Genomic DNA, 23391 nt, shown 5'->3' with positions numbered 1-23391 from the left:
TTAAATCTCTCATAAATATTGAGTCCAAATCCGATGGGTAATCGGACATCAGAATTCATCGATATGTAACCCTGATTGAAGAGTCCCAAACCAATGGGACTCTGGACCCCGGTACCCAAAATGTGTGGGACTCGTGATCAGAGAATTTTGATTCTCGATCACAGAGTCTCAGACATGTAGGACTCATAGTCCACGAGCATTAGGACTCTTCATCAGCCATCAGATCAGATAGGAACCTCTAATGTGTGTGACCCCGCAGGTTCGAACCTAAGCCGGTAGTACAGGAACCAATTCCTGTACTAATCGAAGTGACCATCTAGCAATGATACCTGATGATCGGATAGATCGAATAGTCGCAATCGCAATACTCAGAACCTACGTGAATATGGTTACTATATAATTCATCCTTTTGACCTCTATGTTTAGGATGACTCAGGGTTAAACTGTCAACCCTGATTAGATCATCCGAATCATGCTTAACTCAAACAATCCTGTGACTCCTCACAAAGACTACCCTAGCCAAGATTTTGCTAAATTAAAATACGACTGTACACAGCTCCTAAACTGGAGTGGTCAATCCCATCTTGACACACGCACCGACAAGTCAAGTACTTGACTACACCCAGCAGCCTTCCGTCACTGAATTAGAAATTCAAGTAGTCCAGTGCCTAAGTGCAGTGAGTTACTTGCAAGTTATCGTGGTGGTCTCAGGTCGGAGGGATATTTATACCCATATTCTATCGGAGCAAATCTTGACAGCAGAAATAGCTCCGGAGTTGGTCACATTTAGTGCAGATGTATCCTTACATCTCACCTGTATGCCATACCAGTGTCTTCACACTCATTGGTTAAGAGGACAACCAATCTATATGGCACACAACGACCTATGCTTGATAAACATTGTCATCCTTGGTAACAACGTATCATTTGGTCACGAACAGATTTAAGGACTAAACGACAAATCCTCCTTTGTCGAGTCTAGATAGTCCTAAGGACTTCACCACAACATAGGAGTTCATTAGAAGATGAAATATTTTATGATAAAAAATATCAAAATAATTTTTATTAATTTATAATTCATGTACATATACAAAAATAAGCACAACCGTCAACAGGCTGACGATTGACTTTGGGACACTATTCCCAATACTCTCATCTACCGAGGTTGATAGATCCCTTCTTGGTGCGATCTGGTTCCTACAATGAATATGCTACAGCCAACATACATCTCAGAATTTCGAATGGCTAGGAGATCGAGTTATGGTATAGTCAAACTATAACACACTCAAGGTGAACTGTCGATGTACCTCAGGTCAAAGAACTAGACACACAGCAACAGCAGCATCGGAGGTAGACTTCCTTATGGCTGCTCGAGGTGGTCATGCTCAGTACTCTCATTCTCAACGAATATCTATACTCTCACTCCGATATCTTCACACCGTAGACTCAAGACACATCTACCCTAAGGAAGCGATCGTACACCAACCTTCCAGATCGATCACCATCCTCATGATGATCCTATGGTCAGGAGCTGTTTATGAGTTAGTTATGTAAATTCATGTCTTAAATTTTCAACTCTTGAAAATATGAATTAACATTCTTACTAACTCAAAAGATGTATCACAGACATAATGTACACAATGTGATAGTAGAATAACCCTTTTATTCATTTATAGTCAAAATTATAAATTTGCCCTTACATTTGTACAAGAATGTGTCAGTCAATCTAGCATCTAGGGCACATATCTAACAATCACATGATTGATGTAATTGGCATGGGCTAAATCAAACTGTCAAGCAACCATATTTGAGACTTAATCTTTCAAATTGATCAAGTAAGTGGAGATTGGTGGGGGTCCTCCCGTTGCTTTCCTTAGACACCAATAAATTGATTAGGTCAGCTAACGTAACCAATTAAATAATCATTTTTCAATTACTTATCTTAGACACCAATTGATTAATTGATCCGAATAGGTTAGCTTAGGTGAATCAGATTCGAACCATAAAGCCAATTTAGGTCTTCAGGTTAATCGATTCTACATATGAGTGTCAATCGATTCGATCAACAATAATTGTATGATCTTAAGTTCTATTGACCTAACTCTAATCAACACTTAACTTGGTTTGATCAACTGCTTAATCGATTTAGACCCATTATGATCAAATCAGAAATCTTAGATGTAATCCAATTACATGACCTAATTTGATCTACCCATGATCAATCTTTCATGCATAAATACTAATTTCAGATCTTAAATCTAAATTTATAGATCTAAATTATTTACATGAGAAGTATATTTTGATCTCGAAATAGTTTCAGATCATACATACAAACATATATCATATACATGAATAAGTTTAGATCATAGAAACAAATTTCAGCCCTAAATATGCTTTCATATATCACATATATGAATCAAAATAGATCTCAAAATTTTTTTCAGATTTAAATAATAAAATATATATCATATATATACTAAAAAATTAGATTTAAAATTTTATTTAATTAAAAATTTTAATATCATTCTAGAACAACCATTCAGTATAACAAGTTATGCCAGGGCAACTTTATGTCAGAACGATATCAAAAATTTTAGATCTAAATTTTTCTCTACAGATTTCATATTTAAATCTTAATCTCATGCATATGATGTGGCTCTGATACCACTGTTGGAGTTTCATAGTTTCGTGTATACAAATTTTTTTAAAATGAATATGCAGCGAAATTTAAAATTTTTCAGATTAAATCTAATTTAATCTAAACATGCATAAGATCAAATCTTAAAATCATAAACAGGATCGACATATGTGAAATAAAATTTAGATATAAAAATCAAATAAAAAAAATAAATCTATTTCATACCTAGACATGAGTCGATCTTCACCGTGAACTGATGATCATGGATGTCTTCTGAAGGTCCTTGAAGCCGCACAAGTATTCGACCTCTACAGGTATCCATATGAGATTTTGATCTGATCAGAAACTTATTGATCTCATCGAGGAACTAGTTTTCTTATAGAGATCATATCTTAATGGTTGAAATTCTTTTCTCTCAAGATATTCTTAGAGAAGAAGAAGATAGGAAGATAATAATCTCTATGCTAGAGATCATGAGAAGATCCATTTCTTATCTTTTCTTCCTAAAATCTATGTATCAAATTTCTATGCTAGAGATGTAAAATTTTTGTCTAACTCTTGGACAAAGAAGAGAAAAAAAACTCATATCCAAACTAAGACAAAAGAGAGAGAGAAGATGCCCCAACAACCAACCTTTGGTTGTTGGTAAGAAAGAAAGGATATCACCTATCTTTTCTCACACCCATGACCTTCACGCCGCACCCTCTCCTCCTTGAATTTTTCACGCACATTCCTCTGGTTTTGGCATCCAAAATTTGATCATCATCAGCCCATCTAATGCCTCATAAGGATCCCACATTTAAATAGGTGAAGGGATAGAGTTTAGGTAGGAAGATAAGAGTCCAAACTCCTTTGGACTCTAGAAATTTTATGCCACCCACCCTTTATATTTTTGCACCTAGGTTTCTCATAGAAATAGGAGTTTTTATGAACTTCTTACATGCTAAAAATAGGAGAAGGCATGGCATCAAAAACTAGTTGGGCATGGGCTTCTTTTGGCGCATGAAAGAAGTGGAGTCCAATCTATATAGGACTCCTCTTTAGGTGACTAATTTAAATCAATTTAAATTCTAATCAATTCTAATCATATTAAAAATTGATTAGACCTAAATAGATAAAAATTTAAATCTGATTTGGAGCTCAAACTATTTAGATTAAATGTCACCTAATTAGAGAAGGAGTTCTAGTCTTTTTAGACTCACTCTTGGTGCTTGAATCAAACTCAATTTAATCCTAATCTAATTAGGATTTGGTACACCCATAAAGAAAGAATTTCTAGTCCAAATAAAAACTCAAAATACTCTTGTTTAGATCCTAGTCTAATTAGAAATTAAGTCAAAATCAAATCCTAATTCAATAAAAAATTATTCTTCCATGCAATTTGATTATCTCATAACCCAATTAGGCTTGATCAAATCAAACCCATATTAAGTCAAATTAAATCTAATTTAATTAGATTTGATGCAAGCTCTATTGCTCAATCAAATTGAGCCAATTAGCAATCCTAGTGCTAATTAATCCTCCTATAACTCACTAACTCTTTAGCGAGTTTCTTAATTACAACTTTTACACTAGATTAATCATCAATCAAATTGATAATCAAATCCTATCACGACTCATAATCGTAATTCAACTATCTGATCAGACAAAAATCTCTTTGTGTATAATCCCATAGGCTCTATTATATCTGATAGTTAGATATATTGTAATTTCCATTACAGTATCATTGAAACTCCTTTCAATAGGCTAGAACCATTCCAACTCTGCCCATCAAGGATTATCGATCATCAAGATAATGCTCATGGGTCTCACAATCCATCAGTAACACCTAGCAGTATATAGTGGCAATCCAGCAGAATAAAAGATGATAAACCTCTAGGTATAATTAACATATGATACAGTCCCTCTATCGTGAGTTCTAATCAGATGGCAGATCATGAATGAATCGTCAAACCTCATCATCGATCATAAGATAGATTCAATCGCTCGAGTCCATATGTGATTCTCATGAAAATTCTTTTTCATTGATCACACTGCTATGACCATAAACTTAAGGACTCAGCTTCTTAAATTTTATAGGACTACTTTTTTCTGCTAGGATCGATAGATCTCTTTTTGATGCGCACCCTACTCTTACAGTGGACTAACTGTCACCAACATCTACTATAATGGCTCATTGAGATCAATATTTATGTGTCAATCAAACTCCAGCAACCTCACTGCGAGCAGTAGTGCCATCTCAGATCAAAAGACCAGTCATACAACTGCAGCATCGAAAAAATTACTAACGAGTAAACAGACATCCATGTGACTTCTCATATTGGTCATACTCAGTGCTAGTTATTTTCTAATAACCACCTGCACTCTCACTCCAATATCACTACACTGTAAACTCGAGACCCATCTGTCCGAAGAAAGCAATCTGTGTACTAGTCTATCCGGATCAATCACCATCCCCATGATGATCTTATGACAAGAGCAATTTAAGAATTAACCATCAATGACACATGTCTCAAATTTCAACTCTTTGAAATATATGTCATCATCTTGTTAATCCCTTGAATGATTTATGGATACATAAAGCATAAATGTTAATATAAATACCCAATAAGTACAAAATTATATCCTAAAAATATGATGTGTTTAGCTAAGATTGACTTCTAGGGCATACATCCAACAGACTGAACTTAAGGCCATATCAAAAGAATTGAAAAGTCGAACAACAAAAAGATAGAGAGGAAGCCAAAGTCTAGCCTTAAATTACTCCTCATATAATCTGAGCCGACCTGGGAAAGGATCACAAATCTGACCACTGGATCTGAATAGTTCCAGCTCGAACTCAGATGGAACACCATACTAGGCTGAGATCAAACTTAAATCATCCAAGTCTAGCACCCATTGGTAATATCCAGGCATAAAGGGCTCTTCGGTCTCGTGCCCAGTGTTTGACTTGTTGGTACTATACCCTGAAGAGTCGAAGGATCAACCCCCTACTATGATCCTTGACTCACGCATCCAGGACCAGAACCAAGCAAGATGAACAAGGAAAAAGGAAATAAAATACCAATCGGAAGAAGAAGCTAGAAAGAAGAGAGAGCACTCGAAGAGGAAAACCAAAGGAATAGGGAATGCCTGGAGAGCCAACCCGTAGATGGGCCTTTGCCAGAGTACTGGGAGATCGTTGAAAATTGTCGGAGAAGAGTATCGGAACTGTGCTGGAAGCATGGCCGCAAAAGTTCAAAATGAGAAGAAAGCAAAGGTAACAAGAGGGAAGGATAGGCCCATATTTAGAATCTTTCTGAATGATCCTGATTGAATGTCAGTTCAGCCATAGCTGACGAATGACCACCAAGTGGCATCACCATAATGGCCAGGATAATTTTTTCGAACACTGAATTTATGGGCACATCTCTAAAGATGCACATGATGCTTTGAATCTAGCAAGATCATTAGTAACCATCATCTAACGCTTCCTCACCAACTCTGTGATGCTATTTTGCCTAAAGAATACGAATGCGATAGGTGTCTTCGGTTAAGACGAGTGTTGTCCTAATGTACTCCTTTCATCTGACTCGATTCTAGCTCGAACTTGGAAGTAGGAGGCATATATTATGTATAAAAAATTTTTGATATTTGAGCCTAATATTGGCAAACCTCAATTGTGATCGACCCAAGAGTCGGCCAGCAATCCATGTATTAGCCGTTGACCTGTGCCTCGACCGACCTCTACTTTGAATGACATATTTAGAAGGGTTAACTACGAGTACCCATGCACTCTTTTCAAATCACACAACCATTGTGTATAATTGGCCATAAGCTGGATAAAACAATGACAATCGTCAAATCCCAAAAAATCATGTTGGAAATCTCGGGATAATGCACCCGACACGGCCACAATGGCCTTCTACAACTCTTCTCTTCCATGGCTCTCAACTTCATAAATAAAGACAAACATAGAATTTTAAGGTATGTAATTTTTCTCTCACACACTCATTTCTATCTTTTTAGATTTTTGATTTGAGTATCGAATAGTTTCCGTCAGAGCTATCCCAAGCCACGGACTTATTTTACAGGTCTGATCACTATGGCTCTGCGGTTGCCATTCAACTCAAGCTAACCCAACCCAAGTCAAAAATTTGCAACAACAAGGCTCAACAATTTATCTTGTAATTTAGGATTTATTTCTCGCTTTACTCTCTTCACATTTTCTTCTAACATTTATTAAATATATTTTAGCGCCATGTCATCAGTGACTTAGTTTTGAGTGCGCAAAGGAAATTAACGTTTTCAAAACAATAATCTGAATTGAGTAGGGTATGAATCTTTATATACCAGGATTTGACCCATAGATCTAATGGATTTTATGAACTTTTCCGCAGCTGGACCCGGACCCGGATACCGACCCAACTGGGTTCTTGCATGGGTAAGGCTCAGGCAATAGTTGACGACTGAAATACCTATACGTTCTGGTTCGGCTTTCAAGTATCCAAACCCGACCAGTAACCATGCATGGATCTGAGGTCAGAATTGGGTCAGTTTCGGACCCGACCCTTTTGCTCGTAGGCGAGTGAGAAAACGCGCCCATAAAGCAGCCCACGGAAATCCGAAGTCGGAATAGCAGCCGAAGGGAAATCAGGGCGGAGGAATTTTTGCAGGACGGAGAGAGGGGGAGGCCGAGAGATTTGGGATCGTTAGCGTTTGAGGGGAAGAAGAGGGGAAGAGGAAGGCATGGCGAACCAGGGAGCCAAGAAGAGGAAGGAGGAGAACAGGAAGCACATGGCCATGCTCCTTCGCGTCATCATCGCCTCCAACGTACGCTCCTCTCCCAAATCCCTAACTTCGCCCCTTTTTTCCCCCTTTTCTTTTCCTTTTATTACTCATCATGGTTTCAGATAATTGTCTGAGTAGTTGAATTGTTATTGTTGATTGATAAAAAGACTTAAATTTTACAGTCGATTGGCTTGTTTTTGTTTGGGTTAAATTTTGAGTAATAGCATTAAACTTTGCCGATATTGTCCGCATGTAAACTGTTTTGGATCCCAGAGTTGGACTGTTTTGAGGCTGTCGGCATGTGTTGAACCTCGCTTTGAATTATTCAAACTTCACATGATTGAGAACTAATCGATTTTGTTACTGTTAATCGATAAAAAGACCTTATTTTGCGATCGATTTGCTCCCTTTTCCGTCTAGTCCTCTTTCTTTTGGGTTAAATTTGAATAACAGTAGTAAATTTGCTGGTATTGTCTACAGGTCTACTGTTTTAGTTTTCAAATTTGGAATCTTTAAGACTTTCTGGGTGCTGTAATGTGTTGAACATCGATTTGAAACATTCAAACTTCAAATGGTTGAGAATTGTCCGATTTTTGATTGGCTTTTTCCATAATTTGTGCACCTACTCCACAAGTGGGAGTGGTTTCATACTTTCGTCATACCTTGTTGCAGACATCTCGTGTTAGCATTGCAATTAATTCTGTAAGGTGCTGAAATAAAATTCAGATTAGCATTGCAATTAATTCTGTAAGGTGCTGAAAAGAAAATTCAGATCTGGGGTGGACGGATATTTCATTTTCACAAACAGAAAATAAGAGCAAATAAAGATGTATTTTTTGAGACATTCAGGGGGATGTAATTGGATCAAATTGAGGCAAAAAGGCAGTTGAGAGAGAAATGAGACAAGAATTGAAGGAAAACTTTCAAAATAAATAATTAATTCAAAATAAACCATGGATACTACAAAATTTGCCCCTCTCTATGGAACTGTGGTACCATGTTTATGATGTAAAAAATCCTAAAACAATGTTTTCTGACCATAAATGGTCTCCTGACCTACACATAATGATTTCAAAACTCAAAACTGCAGAATGTGACTCAAGATTGGACTCTTTGTGGACCTAATCAACCTGAAGTCCATTTTTCCTAAGCCATTTGCTCTCCTTAAAATCCATATTTTCTGGAAAACCTCTAGAGAAAGCCATTAAATCACTTTGAAGCATGATAAATGAGTTAAAACATTTTCTAGCCCAAGCAAGACCTAAGGTAGACTTGTTGACACTGGTAATAAAATTAAAAAATGACTAGGGGAACAAGCTGGAAAAATTAGCTAAAAAATTATAAAATAAAAGCCTGAAAGCTGAAGTTTACTTATAAAATTCTGCAATCTAACTCTGTAATACCTATGCCTTGACCAGATCTGGATCAGAAACACTCTTGATTTAGTTTCAGCAACACAGGCATCATTTTGAGTCTGTAGCTGAGATGTTTCTATTTTATACAGTTTTGGAAATAATTTTATGGAATTTAAACATTCTTAGAAATTGGCAAATGTTAATTTCCTTTACATGAGACTCAGTCTTATGGAAGAACACAATATCCATTTTCACATGCTTGTTGATGAACCATTTATCTACTACAAGGAGAATTATTCACCCTTGAATAAGCAGATTTTGCTGCCAAAATATCCTTGTTTATAAATCATGGGAAATTGGAGTGGATGGAAAGGTTCTTGGTATTATGGATTTCTAATGATTAGGAAATAGAGTTCTTGAATAGTTATCTTGTCATATTGGGAGTTAAATTAGGATCAGAGAGAGGATAATTACAATGAATTTTTAGGTCCAAGGAAACAAGGATTATCTGGAGATTCTCCTTTTTAAGATCTCAGATGTAGGTGATTGCAATGTTCCAACAAGTCTTTGTGGAAATGGTGGTGTTGATTTATGTAAAACAATACAAATCTTTAAAGCATATGTTTGCCTTGCTCCACTAGTTGGCCAGGACCTTGAAAAGAAATAGTACTCAAGAAAAAGAAATCCACTATAACCTGAGAATAGTTGTTTGCTACAACATTGAAGAAGTCGCAATGGAAAATTTTTCGAGCATTTTAGAGAGTCAAACATTGCCTAAGCAACATACTTGATCTTGGTTTACATCAATAGCATCATCTTGAGAACTCAATGACAGACTTCTTTTATGGGGAGCTTCCAAACTCTATTTTAGACTGTTATAATTTGACTCCCTGTTATCTGCACATTGAGAATGTGTTCTTTTTTTTTTTTTTTTGGTTAAAAAATTTGTGCAGTCCTAGTTGGGCGAATTTCAACTGTGAAAGGTTCTTCACTCCCAGTTTCAGTTGTGTTATCTTCCATGACAAGGCTCTGTATATAAAATGTCCTACCATTCCATGATAGCCCAGCAAAATCACAATTTGAAGCCAATTGTCCCCAACTTTATATGATAACATGAGTCAACCATGCCATGTTCAGCTTTCCAAGTACGGAGAACATGCTTTGGAATAGTGAACTTGAACATTAAAAAAAGCACAACTGTTTTTCTATAATATCTTTCTCTGGGATGATTCTAAGCTGATTTTATTAAGTACTATTTGTTAATGGTTTATGAATAATCTGATCTTGAGAACCCTAGCAGGCAAAAATTTATACCCCGAGCCAGGACTTAAATTGCAAGATTTGCTGTAGTTACAGGATGAGGGTGATCCCACTCTACATTATTACAATAACTTTGCAAAATATCCTGCGAAATTCAATTTACTACCATTGTTAATGGGCCCACCATGGCCCATATCCAGCAACCAAAAATAACAAAGTATCTTTTTTTCATGTCTAGGGTAATTGTTTGTAACTTTGGCAGTTGGTGAGTCACAACCAATTAATAGGTTTTTAGACTGTGTAATCCTTTTTCTGGATGGAGGAATCCTTTGACTTAATTTTTGCTCTACAGATATCATGCTAATTTAGATGAGTTATCTGCATCCACACCACCCAAAGGTTTTTAGCCGTTCCTAGTTAATCTCAGTGGATGCCTTAATTTGGCATTCTCAATGATTTCCTTCAAGTTTTGACCCGCAGGCCTCATTCCCCCTTTTAAACTCCTTATCTCTAGCTCCAAGGAAATGCAGACCTTTCGTCACAAATAACGGTTCAAAAGAGATTCCTAAAGCAGGCTTCAACCTGCAAAAGGATGGAGCAAGTTAATCTGAAAATAGAGAGCCAATGCATTCATAGAACTAGCTGGCAAAGATTTATCAATTCCAATTTCTTAGCTGGGATTGAAAGAGTTTGTAAACTAATGCTCCACCCTTCTCAACAATTTGTCAACCATGGTGCTATAGGGGAGTGGAGAGATTCTGGTTTTACGAGGTGGCAGTCTAGCTTGAACAACCATCGCAAGTTTTATTCTTCTAATTACTATTTGCTTGAATCTTCATTTGTCAAACTAGGTTTACCTGCCATTGGTATTAGAAGTCTCATTTCCCTAAGATTTTGACGACAGTCTGCATTAAGGCTGTCTTTGGATGTTCAATTTCCCTACTTGTTTAATATCTCCCACTATAAGGGGGCACTGCTAGATAGAGAAGGTTGAGGAGTTGAAGGGTGGATGAAATGAGAGGGTGTTGCCTATCCTTATGATATAGATATCAGAATCTTTTTGAAAGGTGAGTTCCAGTATATTAAAAAATTGCAATTGTTGGGTTAAAGTCACCTTCATGCTTTCTAACTAGCCACCCTTTCAGCAAACTTTCTACCCTGTATGAGGTGATGTCACAGACATAGTGTTCAGGCATCCAAACAGGCCCTTAAATCTCATGGTGTTATCCTATCCCTACCATGTAATTGCATGATGACAACACAAAGAACAATTAAAACAACAAGCAATTTATGCAAGCACAAGAATAATTGATGTCAAGCATATCAATCATCTGTATTTTGCATATGTTATCAAGCAAACATAAGGAGACCTACCTAAGCTACATCAAAGTAAATAGTAGACACGAGGTTGTGGAGATTCCACTTAAACTGTCATGTTCTATTCTGTAACTTATACATGAAATAATGCATATTCCTAATTAAAAACAGAATATTCAGATTCTGCAACATTTCTGCTGCAGTTAATTATATCAGATCATTAATTTACTTTTGATTTGAGGTAGCACGCATGGAGGCATGTCTTTTGGCAAAATTTCTAATCCCTGGTGACTGGTTCTGCTGTCATCTTCTCATTTCTAATGATTCATATATCTTTGAATTTTGGTTCGATGTAGTACATACTAGTAGATTCATCTGAAATGATTCCATGTCCACCTACAAAGAGGGTATAATTATGGTTCCGTATTGTCTTCATTTACAATGTGAGTGCCAAAATGACACAGATTAGTTTCTGATCATAGTTTAGAAAGATGAATTGATTAAGATGGGTAAGTATAATTATTGTGATGAAATCAGAAAGCCATTTTATGGTATAGGCTTGTTATTACTTGGTGCCAAGAGATTATGAGAGAGCCCAAAAGGAATAGTTCGATGGCAGTGCTTTGATAAGGAAGTGATGAACTGTTGGCACAATTGGCATCATAATAGCACATGGTTTGTTGACATCTTTAACAAAGGATACAATAAAAATGATGTGAATTAGATAATACACAAGTTCTAAAATGTTTTTCTATGGTTTCTTTGTTTGGTTGACTGACCATATGGTGAAGGAAAACATACTTATGGATCTGACTTGGCAAATCAGTAACATGTGGTTTCTTCTCGTTATTAAACAATTTGTTTCTTGTTTTTGAGATCTAACCTGTCGATGAAACCTGGTAACTTGTCTAATTAGTATTTCTGCTTTTCTCTTTTTGTTGTCGTTGATAAGGACTAATAGTATTATTTATTTTTTGAATGATAAGTCATGATACATGTCATTGTGCAGGTATTATATGTCTTGGTGAGAATGCTTATGTTTTATTCAACTTTCACTTGGAAGCATTGGGTTGGTCTACTTATTACGTCGGCTGCCTATGGAGTTTCATATCAACAACTTGCTACCATGGCAAAACCCGCATACTCTGATGATGGTGAACTCCTAGATGGTGGGTATGACATGACGACTGGTGGAGTCTGTGGGTATGCCTACAATTCTTTCTCTGGATAAAAATTATGCTTTATGTTTCTCAAATACTTTATCATTGAGACTGACTTGTGTAGCTTTAGTACAATGTTTCTATTGGGAGAATTTTGTGCCCAATGGTTATTTTCTGAAAAAAAAATCACTGGCTTCATGAAATATAAACTTTTCAAAGAAGCTGCTTGTAGTCTCAAAAAGATTATTAAGGTGCTTATATGAGAAAAATAATAATCCTTAGGATGATATGTAACCTTAATTAAATTACAGCATGTTCATTTAGTTTTGGTCTGAAAGTTTTACCTGTTTCTCTAGATTAAAAACTGTTTTGTTAAAGAACCCTTTTGATGGATAAATATTATTTTCACCTGCTGTAAAGTTACTGTAGAAAAAAAGTTGTAGCTTACCAGCCTTTTTCTGATTTCGCAATTTGGTCCTCTATGTTACAGTTTTTAGTAAAATCGAATAGATTTTTTTTTTTATTTACTTATGGGATTTTTTTCCCACCAGCACTTTGCATAGAGCTAATGGTGTTTAGTATAACGCAAGGAACTAACCATATAGGGACCTAATGTGCAGTTCAGAAGTCAGAATTGAACTTTCAACTTATTCTCTTTTTGTTCAACTGATTTGTCAATTAAAAAATCTTTACTACAACCTTCTTATCATCCTAATTCCAAAATTTATATATCATCACTAAGAATTCAATTAAAATCTTATCCTATGTTCGGTTAAATCACGCCTATTAACTAACTAGCTGATCCCAAAAGTTAAGATGGTAGGGAATAGGTCAAACAATGTTATTGGACTTAAAAGCCACCCTAACATGCAGCAAAGACCACATGTGAAGAGGGATGAGCCAATGACAACCAGGTTAATTAAATACATTGAATTGGAGGGGATTTAAATCCACAACCTCCAATAACCTTTGCTCTGATACCTTGTTAATTAACCACTTGATCCCTAAATCTTAGGTTGTTAGGAATGAGTCAACAATGTATATCAGCCTTAATAATACCAATTCAGTTTGACCTTGTCTGTAATATCTTGATTTTAAGTATTGATTTCGACTAAACCACATCAAAATATGGTATGAGTTTCTGGCATTAGTTGGTGGTATCCTCCAATTAAGATGAATGATACAAAAAGTAGTTCCATTTCCTTTACTCTAAATTAAAGCAGGGTATTGGATCTCTATATTCACTTAGGATCAGGATCTTGACCATTACTTCAGACTTGGAACCCAGCTTCATATGTAAGAACTGGCCAGTTAAACCTAAACTAGCTTAGTTCTTGTTTCAATGAGAAGCACGATAGTTATTTTATTGTTCTTATATTCAACCCTGTACTCTGATAGCATTTCAAGCCTCCAGTTCCTAGCCTTCCACAGTGACTTAAAAGTCAATCACCAGAGTCTCATTCTCCTTCTTATGCTCCTTTACAAAACTTCTCGGCTCACGGTGCCCTCAAGCTCTTTTTTTTTTCACCTTGTATACTAAAATATTTTTGAGTTTCATTCTGATGGAGCATGCCATATTGGATAAACAGTAGTGTTTTAATGCAATAACCATAATGACAACCAATAGTCAGCTGGCTCCTTCCATCTTTCTGAAACATTATCCAGCAGTTCATTTAACTGTTTGAGTAACACAGTTTAGTCTTACATTATTATATAAGCAATTTTGACACCATAATACAAATACGCTGCAGTCCATGGGTGCAAATAATTAAGCTCAGGTAACATCAGCTTCTGGATGGGCATCAACTTCTAGGTATCTAAGAGTTTAAGTTGCTGCTAAGGTTTCTAAAAGTTGCTTAAGTTGGTATTAGTCTTGACTCTTGAGGCTGTGGCTTTAGTACTTTGCCTTATTTAGACAACTTTGTAGCAAAACATCTCTGTCATCAAACCTTGATATTATGTGTTTGTATAGGTGGGTGGTTAGTAGCTTACTTTTTAAAATTTACAAATTCTCTATTTACTGCTTTTTGCTCTGTCTGCCAGAGTAAGAATGCAACTTAGCACACCTTAGAACTGTGTCCGGATCTTCTTTTAATTACAAAATGTCTATTGTTTTTTTTAGCGAACTTTCTAGTGTGTCATAAATATCAGTCCTTTTCTTTCTAAAAAATTACTGGAATTGATTATGTTAGTTTCTTGAATTCTTCATCCAATGAATGCAGTGACATATATCAGACCTTTCTGTCCTTTTTCTTGATCTAAACTCCTTCCATTTTGATTTTTTGGAGAGCTGCTTAGTTGTGTTAGGCTTGAACATGATGTATTTTTCTTTTCTGCCTATTGGTATTATAGGTTTCTTGTTAGACCTTTGCCCGAAGCTTCCTTGGCCATAAAAGCCACACCAATTTATAGAAAGCTGGTGCTAGGTTGATAGCCGATTATAGAGACTTGTGGAACTTTGGTGGATCATATTCTTACCCATAAAGCTATTGGTTGAATATATCTTGTTGTTGAAGATGGAGCAATGCAGCCATGTATTGAGTATTGCTCATATTAAAGGAGCATCTGACGTGCACATATATCCCTGTGGACGTCCAGATTGATACACTTTGGGGTGGGAGGGGGCCTTAAAATTTTTGGAACCTTTGATTTGACTTCTAGTCTATATATGTTCTTGAGAAGAATGTACTTGCCACCCAAAATTATGATCTGAGATTCTGAATATCAGAAAGAATTTTAGATGTTACAGAAGCCATTTTTTGGAATGGTATTTTTTATGCATTTTCATCGTTCGGTACAAGGAATGATGAGGTTTATCTTTTTCTATGTACTTCCAGAGTTTCAGTGGGACTCAAAGCTCTTTCGACCATAGCTGGTTTTAGCTGGGCTATGTTGGACTAGGATAGGTCACTCTACTTTTGGGAGGGACCCTCACAAATCCCGTAGTGGTTCATGAGTAAGAGGCTGTCTAAAAAGCCATTATGAGTTCTTCTTCTTCTCTGTCTTGCAAAGAAAGTTTAGAATACCAAGCCCAGGTTTCCCTTCTAACGCTTTCTTCTTCTTTTCATCTCCTAATCTCTCTTTTTTTACTTATTCTGCCATCTTTTTCTTCTTTCTGTAATATATTTTCTCGTTATGCTCTTATTTTAGCATTATATTCGATCTCAAGAAAAATTAGATTAAAACAGCCCAGATCTTGTCTCATCTGCATAGACTTCTGGCTATGTTCCTTCTTTTACTTATAGAACTTAATACACTCCTGCCTATGCATGGCTATTTGATATTTCTCATCTGTACAAGATCTGTATTCACCTTTGTTGGATTTCTGCGCACATTTTTCTGTTAGCTGATGTTCTGTTTCTGGTCGGCATTGAACCTCTTCCAGAGACCCTAAATCCTCTACATTCACCTTTGTAAAATTTATTCTCATTCTTTAAAACCTTTGTTCCACAAAATTTCTTACTTCTGTCCTGTTTCCTGGAAATTTACAAAGTAACTAATTTGGTTTGATCCTGGTTTTCTCACTTTCAATAGGCCCTCCAAGTCATATACATAAAGATCTCCATTCATTGAGGTTAATATGGAGCTTGCAATAAAAAATATAAAGGCATATTTAGTTGACATGGAACAGCATGTCCGGTATAGTTTGGATTCTATCATATATGAGTTATTTTCATTGAAGTATTGCTTATCCTTTTATTTTATGGTTTTTCTTGCTTCACCATATAGCCAAGGACTGTATCACGCTTATTTTACCTTTTTGTGTGTTTGTGGTTGCAGTTATCTGCATGATGTGATCTACATAACAAGTTTTGTACAGCTGACATCCATTATCTCTGGTAAATTTTGGTGGACTTATTTAGTGGTAAGATCCAAAGACCAGCTGAGTATTTCTTAATTATCTGGCAATTAGTATATTCTGATTATCTGCACCATAATTGGTATATTTTGACATTTCTAGACTTAAAACTCTGTATGCCATTTACAAAAAAATTGCTTTCTTCATCTTCCTATTTCTTTGATTAGCCATTTGACTGCCCATCATCCATTACATATTTCCATACAAAAATCTAGCAACTGGTTGAATAGCCTGTGGATGTCTGGAAGGATGCCCATTGGCTCAGTTCAGGTTGATGGGCTTGTTCCCATCTAGCTAGTTCAATTCCTGGGTATTTGCATAGTACAAATATGTGCTCTTTTGAACCTAAACCTATTCTTTCTTTTACGGTATTTTAGAAAATAAAGAAAAATGTACCGTGGCTGACTACATTATTGACAAGATCGTATATGAGAGTCATTGCGCACAAACTATGAAGATATTTAGATGAATAATTACTCAGGAATGTAGTTCAGTTTTCTGAATATCCACCCTGGTCACAGATACCTGCATTTGGTGCATACAAGATTTTTGGTTTATTAAAAGGAATACTTTTTGGAGGTTCGAGGTATGGGATACCTAACTTGGCACTCTCGTGGTTTGTATCTTTAGGGCATGATATGTTAGATGATTTTAGTTTTCTATGTTCGATGCAGGTGGGTGTGGAGGATGAGAAGAGCCGGAAGAAAAGGGAAAAGATGGAGAAGAAGGTTGCCAGGGGCAAAATTGTTAGAACAAGGAATAGGTGATATCATTTATAGAATAGCTCCTTGTTTAGTTTAGGTTATATAAAAAGAAAACTTCCAAGGTTGCTCGGGGCTTATGAAGGTCGGTCAGGTCAGGTTCACCTGAAGATGAGATGATACTGAGCTTTTTATTCTTGTAAACCGTACATTCATCCATGAATGCTGAGATGGAGCTAGCAGGTTGGAGTCTCTTCATTAATGTGACGGTTTAAAGTTTTAATTTTTTTTAATCTCTTTCATCTCCTTAATGTAGTTTGGAAAGATTATTAATGCTTGTATTAGCATCAAATTCTTATACCTTGGTAGAGAATGTACTGGTATAATATTGTGTTTCAAGTAATCTTGGTTGGGATAGATGCCTGTTGAAGTTTTGGTTTAGATTATAAAATAGGTAATCTTAATGGTATGATACTATATTGTGCTATGATCTAATCATCAAAATCTGGTGAATTTATTTAGATCATGTTCAACTGCTTGAATATTCAATTTCAATGGTCTATATGGGTTTAAATCGCTAACAAGAAATCTATATATAGTGTATGCTGTAGTTGTCCAACTGCTGTACGTACCTTTTTTTTGTGAACGATTATCCTTTGCCCTTAATGTGTTATTATTCATTTAATGGTGGGGTGGAAAATATCGTGGATCCACTGAGTTGTTCTGATGGTCATGTATGACCCAGAAAGTATTTCGGTCTAATTCAGGTCTAGATTTACATATTTATGTGCTGACAGGATTTTGTGAAGAAATTTTTTTTTTACTTCCAAATCAAATTAAATTTTGAGTGCCACAGAATTGTTTTTTAATATGATCAAAACTTCATGAATTAATGTTTTTGTAGAACTGTAATATATTTCAAAAGGTGAATAAACCTCTTTGAATGTAGTAAGATTAGTTTGAGCGCTATTCTCATGATAGAGGAAGAGGAGAAATGACTCAGAATATTTTTTTTTGGAGAATGGATTGAATCGATAATTAATAGGAAGATCCGAAAACAGGCCCACCTAATATCTAGGGTTGGGTTTGGTTGGGCCAAGGGTTTTGAAATCTAAACACAATCTAAAATATGGAACCAGTCGAATACTTGAACCGACCCAGTTCCGTGGCTCTTCCAGATTGAGTCGGGTCAAAGTGGTACAGGTCAACCGACCCGTTTGCAACCTCAGTAATGATGGGGAAGTGGAGCCTAGGGTCGGGAAGGGAAGGATCACAACTGCGAGGTGAATGTTTGTACCTCGCCGATAAAGCTGCTAATAGTAGAACGCGTCTATCAGCAAAAATGAAAAATGAGAAATGGCAGCTCATTCCAGTTCCAAAGTAATAATAATAAAATACTAGAGATCATTTGCTATACTATTGCTCAGCCAAGTGGTATTTTATTACAGTATCAGTTAAGCAGCACCCAGGTTCTCATTTGACAATACTTACCTTTCATGTACTGCACCAGTTTCTGATTGTTGCACCAGTGGTAACAGAGAGGGGATGCAACAGATACCTGTAAATATTATTCAAAAATTGAAGTTACCAGACTGGTAGGCAGAGTGGTGACCACAAGGTAACATGAGCTATAGACTTATAGATCAAGTCCAGCAAACTATGAAATTCATGCACATTTTCATATATCATGATTACTTATCGAGTCATACCAAGGGCATTCGTTTCATACGAATGAAAAATTGCACCTGTTGCAATGACATTGATGTGCTTCACGATATTAGGCTGCCAAACTGGTACCGGTGGATATCAAAATTTCATATGCACTTGATGGGCATCCAACATCATTTTTCTTACTTATGAAAGCACAACCAGATACTTGTTACAACTTAGAAGCATTTTTTTTCCGACTATAAGAAATTTAAATTTTTGTTTTGTTGAGTGTGTTAAATGTTTGAATTAATAAAATCTCTTTTGTTGGTGAAAGAGATGAGGAATTAACTTACCTATTACTCTAGCATTATATTGGACTTCTAATTGTCCTAGCTCTCCAATATTGGCTTTACTATTCATGTCGAAAATCCCTTTATTTGAGACTATAGCTCTATATTAGAGCATTTTTTACTCATTGCTTCCTGATGGTATCCATTCTTAGCCTGGCAAAACAAATTAAAAGGTACTTTAATATGTCTATTTAACTGCAACCTATGCTATAAATTATGTTGTTATAACTAGAGTGCATGAATCTCACGCACCGTTGAGGATAATTTGAATATTAACATTGCAAATCATCACTTGTGCAGTTGATTTATGAGTAGTATAAAATACATTATACTGTCGATGTTATTTTTGTCATGTCATTATGAAGATTTTTATTCTTGTGCGTGCCAAAGTTTGTACTTTGGCACCTATATTTGATAAACCCCCGTGTATGGAAACAAAGCAATTTGGAGTAACAAAAATTTTATCAAGAAAGGAAATAGTAATATCATAGCAGTGTGGCTTTGTTGCCCTTTTTACAAGGACTGGGGACCTAATACCATAGCTAGCTTCAATTATCATGACATAAATTGATATATGTGAAAGCTTTTTGTAATTAAGTTCAATCTAGATTAGTCATCAGCAACCCAGTTAAAATTAGTTTGGGTATAAGTGGCCCAAATTAACCCAACCACGGACAAAGCCAAGATTCGGGCTTTGGGGCAACCGATAGATACGCACATCCATTTACGCATAGATGTGGCCATAGATATGCACACAAGCATACATGCACGTATATAATTTTTATTAAACAATAAATTTCCAATTTGTAAAATGTTTTATTGACGTTTTATTCTATATCATTTTGTAAATTACTAATTATTTATATTAAACTTTGGTGTTAACTTTTACTATTGAAGATATGTCCAATACTATTCCATATTTCCATCCCTCAAATTAATTGGATTAAATTTAAGTTTAAATGAAGTTTTAATCCCTAAACTCCAAATGGATCTAAGTTTCAAGTTTTAAAATTTGAAGAATTTAAGTAAATATCAAGATTGTGTTCGGCACCGTTGTCACTTTTATTTTTTAATTTAAAAATATAAATTATATTTCTATTTTTCAACTTTCTGACAATAGAAAATATGTTTGATTCGTTCTTCTTTTTTTTCTTATAATAAGGATTAATGATGTGGTTGAGGATCAGAGATAGCATAATGTTAGGTGGAGAGGCATTCTAAAAAGTAGCAAGAAAAAAAGTGGGGATGAGGAAGATGATATAGCTAGGGGAAAAATTCTTTATGCATCGCACGCAGGGTGAGTGAAAAATAATTTTCTTTTCACACGTTATTTGATTTCACGTATGAGCCAATCACTACACACGGTGCGCCCATTCCGTACTGCATATGGTGCATAAAGAATTTTTCATAGCTAGAGACAAGAAATACTTCATATCAGGTGGAGAGATGGCTAGTGAAGTCCAAAGAGGTTTGAGCAAGGGTGATGGGGCTAAAGGTCGCATTAAGTGAAAGAAGAAGCAGGGGAGAAGGATGAAAATCTATCCAAAAAAAATTGAAAGTAAATTTTTTTACTTTTATTTTTTTGAAAAATAATGAAAGTTGCTTCAAAAATAGAAATAAAAATAGGATAATCAAACATATTTTCTGTATTGAATTTCATATTTCTATTTTTTTAAAAACAAAACAAAAGTGTCAAGCAAAAATCAGATTTTTTTTTTTTTTTTTTTTGAGACTAACTAAGATATAGAAGCATGAACTTTTTTTATTTTCCTTTTGTATTGATGAAAGAACACTTTCAAGTCTAGAGGGGTTATCAAGGATTGATTTAATCCTTAAAATCCAATTCCAAACTCTAGAATGGCTGTAATTGGATTGCCTTGCCTTAATCAAGGATCAGTTTAAGATTTAAAGGGTAAGAAAAGCTATATAGCTAACAATTAAAAAAAATGTGTAAAATGTAGTGAAGAAAAAAATAGAGGAGATAATCAATGGCTCTAGGATTTATCATATTTTCTTTTAAATTTGAATTTCTTCTACTTCTTAATTCTTTTTTAAATATATGATGCTGTATTTTTGACCCTATTCTGTTTGCACATTAGGAAAGTGTTTTTGTTTATTTTTCTTTTTTCTGATAATTCCTCTTTCCCTTGAGAGATATGCGGAAAGAACAAAAGATTTTTCCAAATGCCGGAACCACGCCAACATCTAAGTTCCTAAAGTTCAAATTTTTAATCAAAATTCTCTGGCTGTCAAGGCATCTTCTATTCTAAAAACAATTAGAGAAGGAAAATGCTTTGGGATCATTTCGTGCACATGAGAAGCGTCCTGTGCACACTAAAATTGACATGGCAACTCGGTATTCGATTTTTTTCAGTACACTGCATCTATTTTTGGTGCAGCACCAATCATCTCTTGTCACGTTGTGGAGAAAAATGTTGTGTCAACCTGACAGTGAGTAGTGATATATTATCATCCTTAAAGTGCTTGCTTTTTGTTTAGAATTGGAATCTATAATGAAAATTGTAATGGTTATATCTCCGACATATTTGATTTGCATCCGGATGAAATTTAAATATTATAAAAAATAAAAATTAAATTTTGAAAATTGAAATATTCTTATCATATATATATATATATGTATATGTATACATACGTACGTACGTACATACATACATATATATATATATGTGTGTGTGTATGTCTCCGCTTGACGTATAGATAAAAAGTTTTTTGCCATGTGGAGTAAAACCCTATGAAAAAAAGAAGAGAAAGACTCACAACAGAGGGAGTCGAGCTGGGCACAGGCGAAGAGGACGACGGCGATGGTACTGTTGTTAGGGATGGGGTCGAAGGGATTGAGAGAGGAAGAGAGGTGGCGGAAGAGGGCAAGGGCGTCGGACAGTCGATCAGAGAGGGCGAGGTCTGAGATGAGGGTGTTCCACGGGGCGATCCATCTCGGAGAAGATCTGGTGGGGGAGGGGAGGTCAGGGGCCTTGGCATAAGTGTCGAGGAGGGTGATAGTGAGGCGGACATCGACAGCGAGCTTGAGGCAAAGGAGGAGCGAGTGGAGCTGGTGGGTGGGGTGGAGGGCGGAAAGGCGGACAGTGGTGCAGATGGCGAAGGAGAGGGTGAGGAATCGGGGTGAGGGTGGAAGACGGGGAGCATCTCACGGACGAAGAGGAGGGCAGAGGTGGGGTTGGGGCTGGTGGCGAGGCCATGGATGGCAATGTTCCAATCGTTGGTGGTTGTGGCGGAGAACTTGGGGTTACAAGTCTTTAGCATCTGCTTGTTGGTCCACTAGTGAATCGACGATATCGCAGGGGTGGCTAGCCTTCCACTTTCGAGTTGTCTTCCGACGGTCGTGGGCAATATCAGCCTATTGGGCGGCGGCAGGGGAGGTGGAAGAGATAGGCTTGAGGGCGGCAGAGGGAGTGGAGGAGAGAGATGAAGGGGAGGGGGGGTGAAGAGGGTGTATAGGGGCGCAGAGACGGAGACAAGGAGAGAGAGGTAGGCACAGGAAGTGGGGAGAGAGATGCCAGAAGGGGGGAATCCATGGTGGTGAAGAGGGGGCTGAGAAGAGAGACAAGTAGGAGCTTCCTGGTGTTAAAATAGTCTAAAAAATAGAGCTTTCGCATTGGTTTGTCTCTATTTGATACCTGAAGTAGGTTTTCATTTGGTTTTCTCCCCAACGTCCAAAGAAGAGTCTTATCGAACAAAACTCTTGATGTGCATGTGAGAAAAAGAAGAAGACTTTCGATGAGAAAAAATATACATTGCATGGGGTCAATAGGGTTATTTAGATACCAATTACAATTTCATACGGAGGATTATATCAGATTTATATTATTTATCTTTTTCGATAAAATTGCTCAACGATTAATAGGCAAATCAGCTAAAGAATTATGTATGAATAAGATATATATAGTATATATTTTATATTTTATTTATCTAATAAAATTATTTGATGATATTGAATCATTTTTTTTAATGCAAAAAGATGATGATTCTATTATTCTCATAGAAATCAAAAAAGTTATATCTTCCAAATTAAAGTTGATGAATACAATCTCAAAAAAAGAGAACTAAGCTACACTGTTTTTAAAATAATTTCGAATGATGAATGCAACGAATCAGAAGATAAGAGAAATCAAGAAAATCTATTATGAGTGATGTATTTTTATTTTTTTACATATAGGTGATTATATTTATATATTTTATTTTAATAATTAATAACTATTTTTTTTTTACATATTGAAATAGATGAGGATAAAATCCTTATCGTTGATATGACTATGAAGAAAAAGATGTACGTAGGATGTAAATAGATGGTC

The 23391-nt window shown here is 35.9% G+C and overlaps 1 protein-coding gene across 2 annotated transcripts; it reads left to right on the top strand.

Annotated features, from left to right (window-relative positions):
* The first annotated feature begins 7232 nt into the window (after positions 1 to 7232).
* Positions 7233 to 17463, top strand: LOC105034263 (uncharacterized). Of its 2 annotated transcripts, XM_073245904.1 has the most exons (5): positions 7233 to 7450; positions 12350 to 12543; positions 16281 to 16365; positions 16881 to 16945; positions 17015 to 17463. In XM_073245904.1, exons 1-5 carry the CDS (start codon positions 7367 to 7369, stop codon positions 17124 to 17126), a joined length of 540 nt encoding a protein of 179 aa, XP_073102005.1. In that variant the 5' UTR covers positions 7233 to 7366; the 3' UTR covers positions 17127 to 17463. The 2 variants fall into 2 exon arrangements, with proteins under 2 accessions (XP_073102005.1, XP_010907641.2); XM_010909339.3 differs by lacking the exon at positions 16881 to 16945 and having other exon boundaries at positions 7234 to 7450; positions 17034 to 17463.
* Positions 17464 to 23391: the final 5928 nt, after the last annotated feature.

The sequence above is a fragment of the Elaeis guineensis genome, chromosome 11, assembly GCF_000442705.2.
Source record: "Elaeis guineensis isolate ETL-2024a chromosome 11, EG11, whole genome shotgun sequence".
In the NCBI taxonomy this organism is placed as follows: Eukaryota; Viridiplantae; Streptophyta; class Magnoliopsida; order Arecales; family Arecaceae; genus Elaeis; species Elaeis guineensis.
This window is presented reverse-complemented; position numbering and strand designations above follow the sequence as displayed.

Coding starts and splice junctions, on each gene's coding strand:
- LOC105034263 (XM_073245904.1), top strand. CDS start 7,367: ATGGCGAACCAGGGAGCCAAGAAGAGGAAGGAGGAGAACAGGAAGCAC. Junction 16,366..16,880: donor TTTGGTGGACTTATTTAGTG/GTAAGATCCAAA, acceptor CCCTGGTCACAG/ATACCTGCATTTGGTGCATA. Junction 16,946..17,014: donor ATACTTTTTGGAGGTTCGAG/GTATGGGATACC, acceptor AGATGATTTTAG/TTTTCTATGTTCGATGCAGG.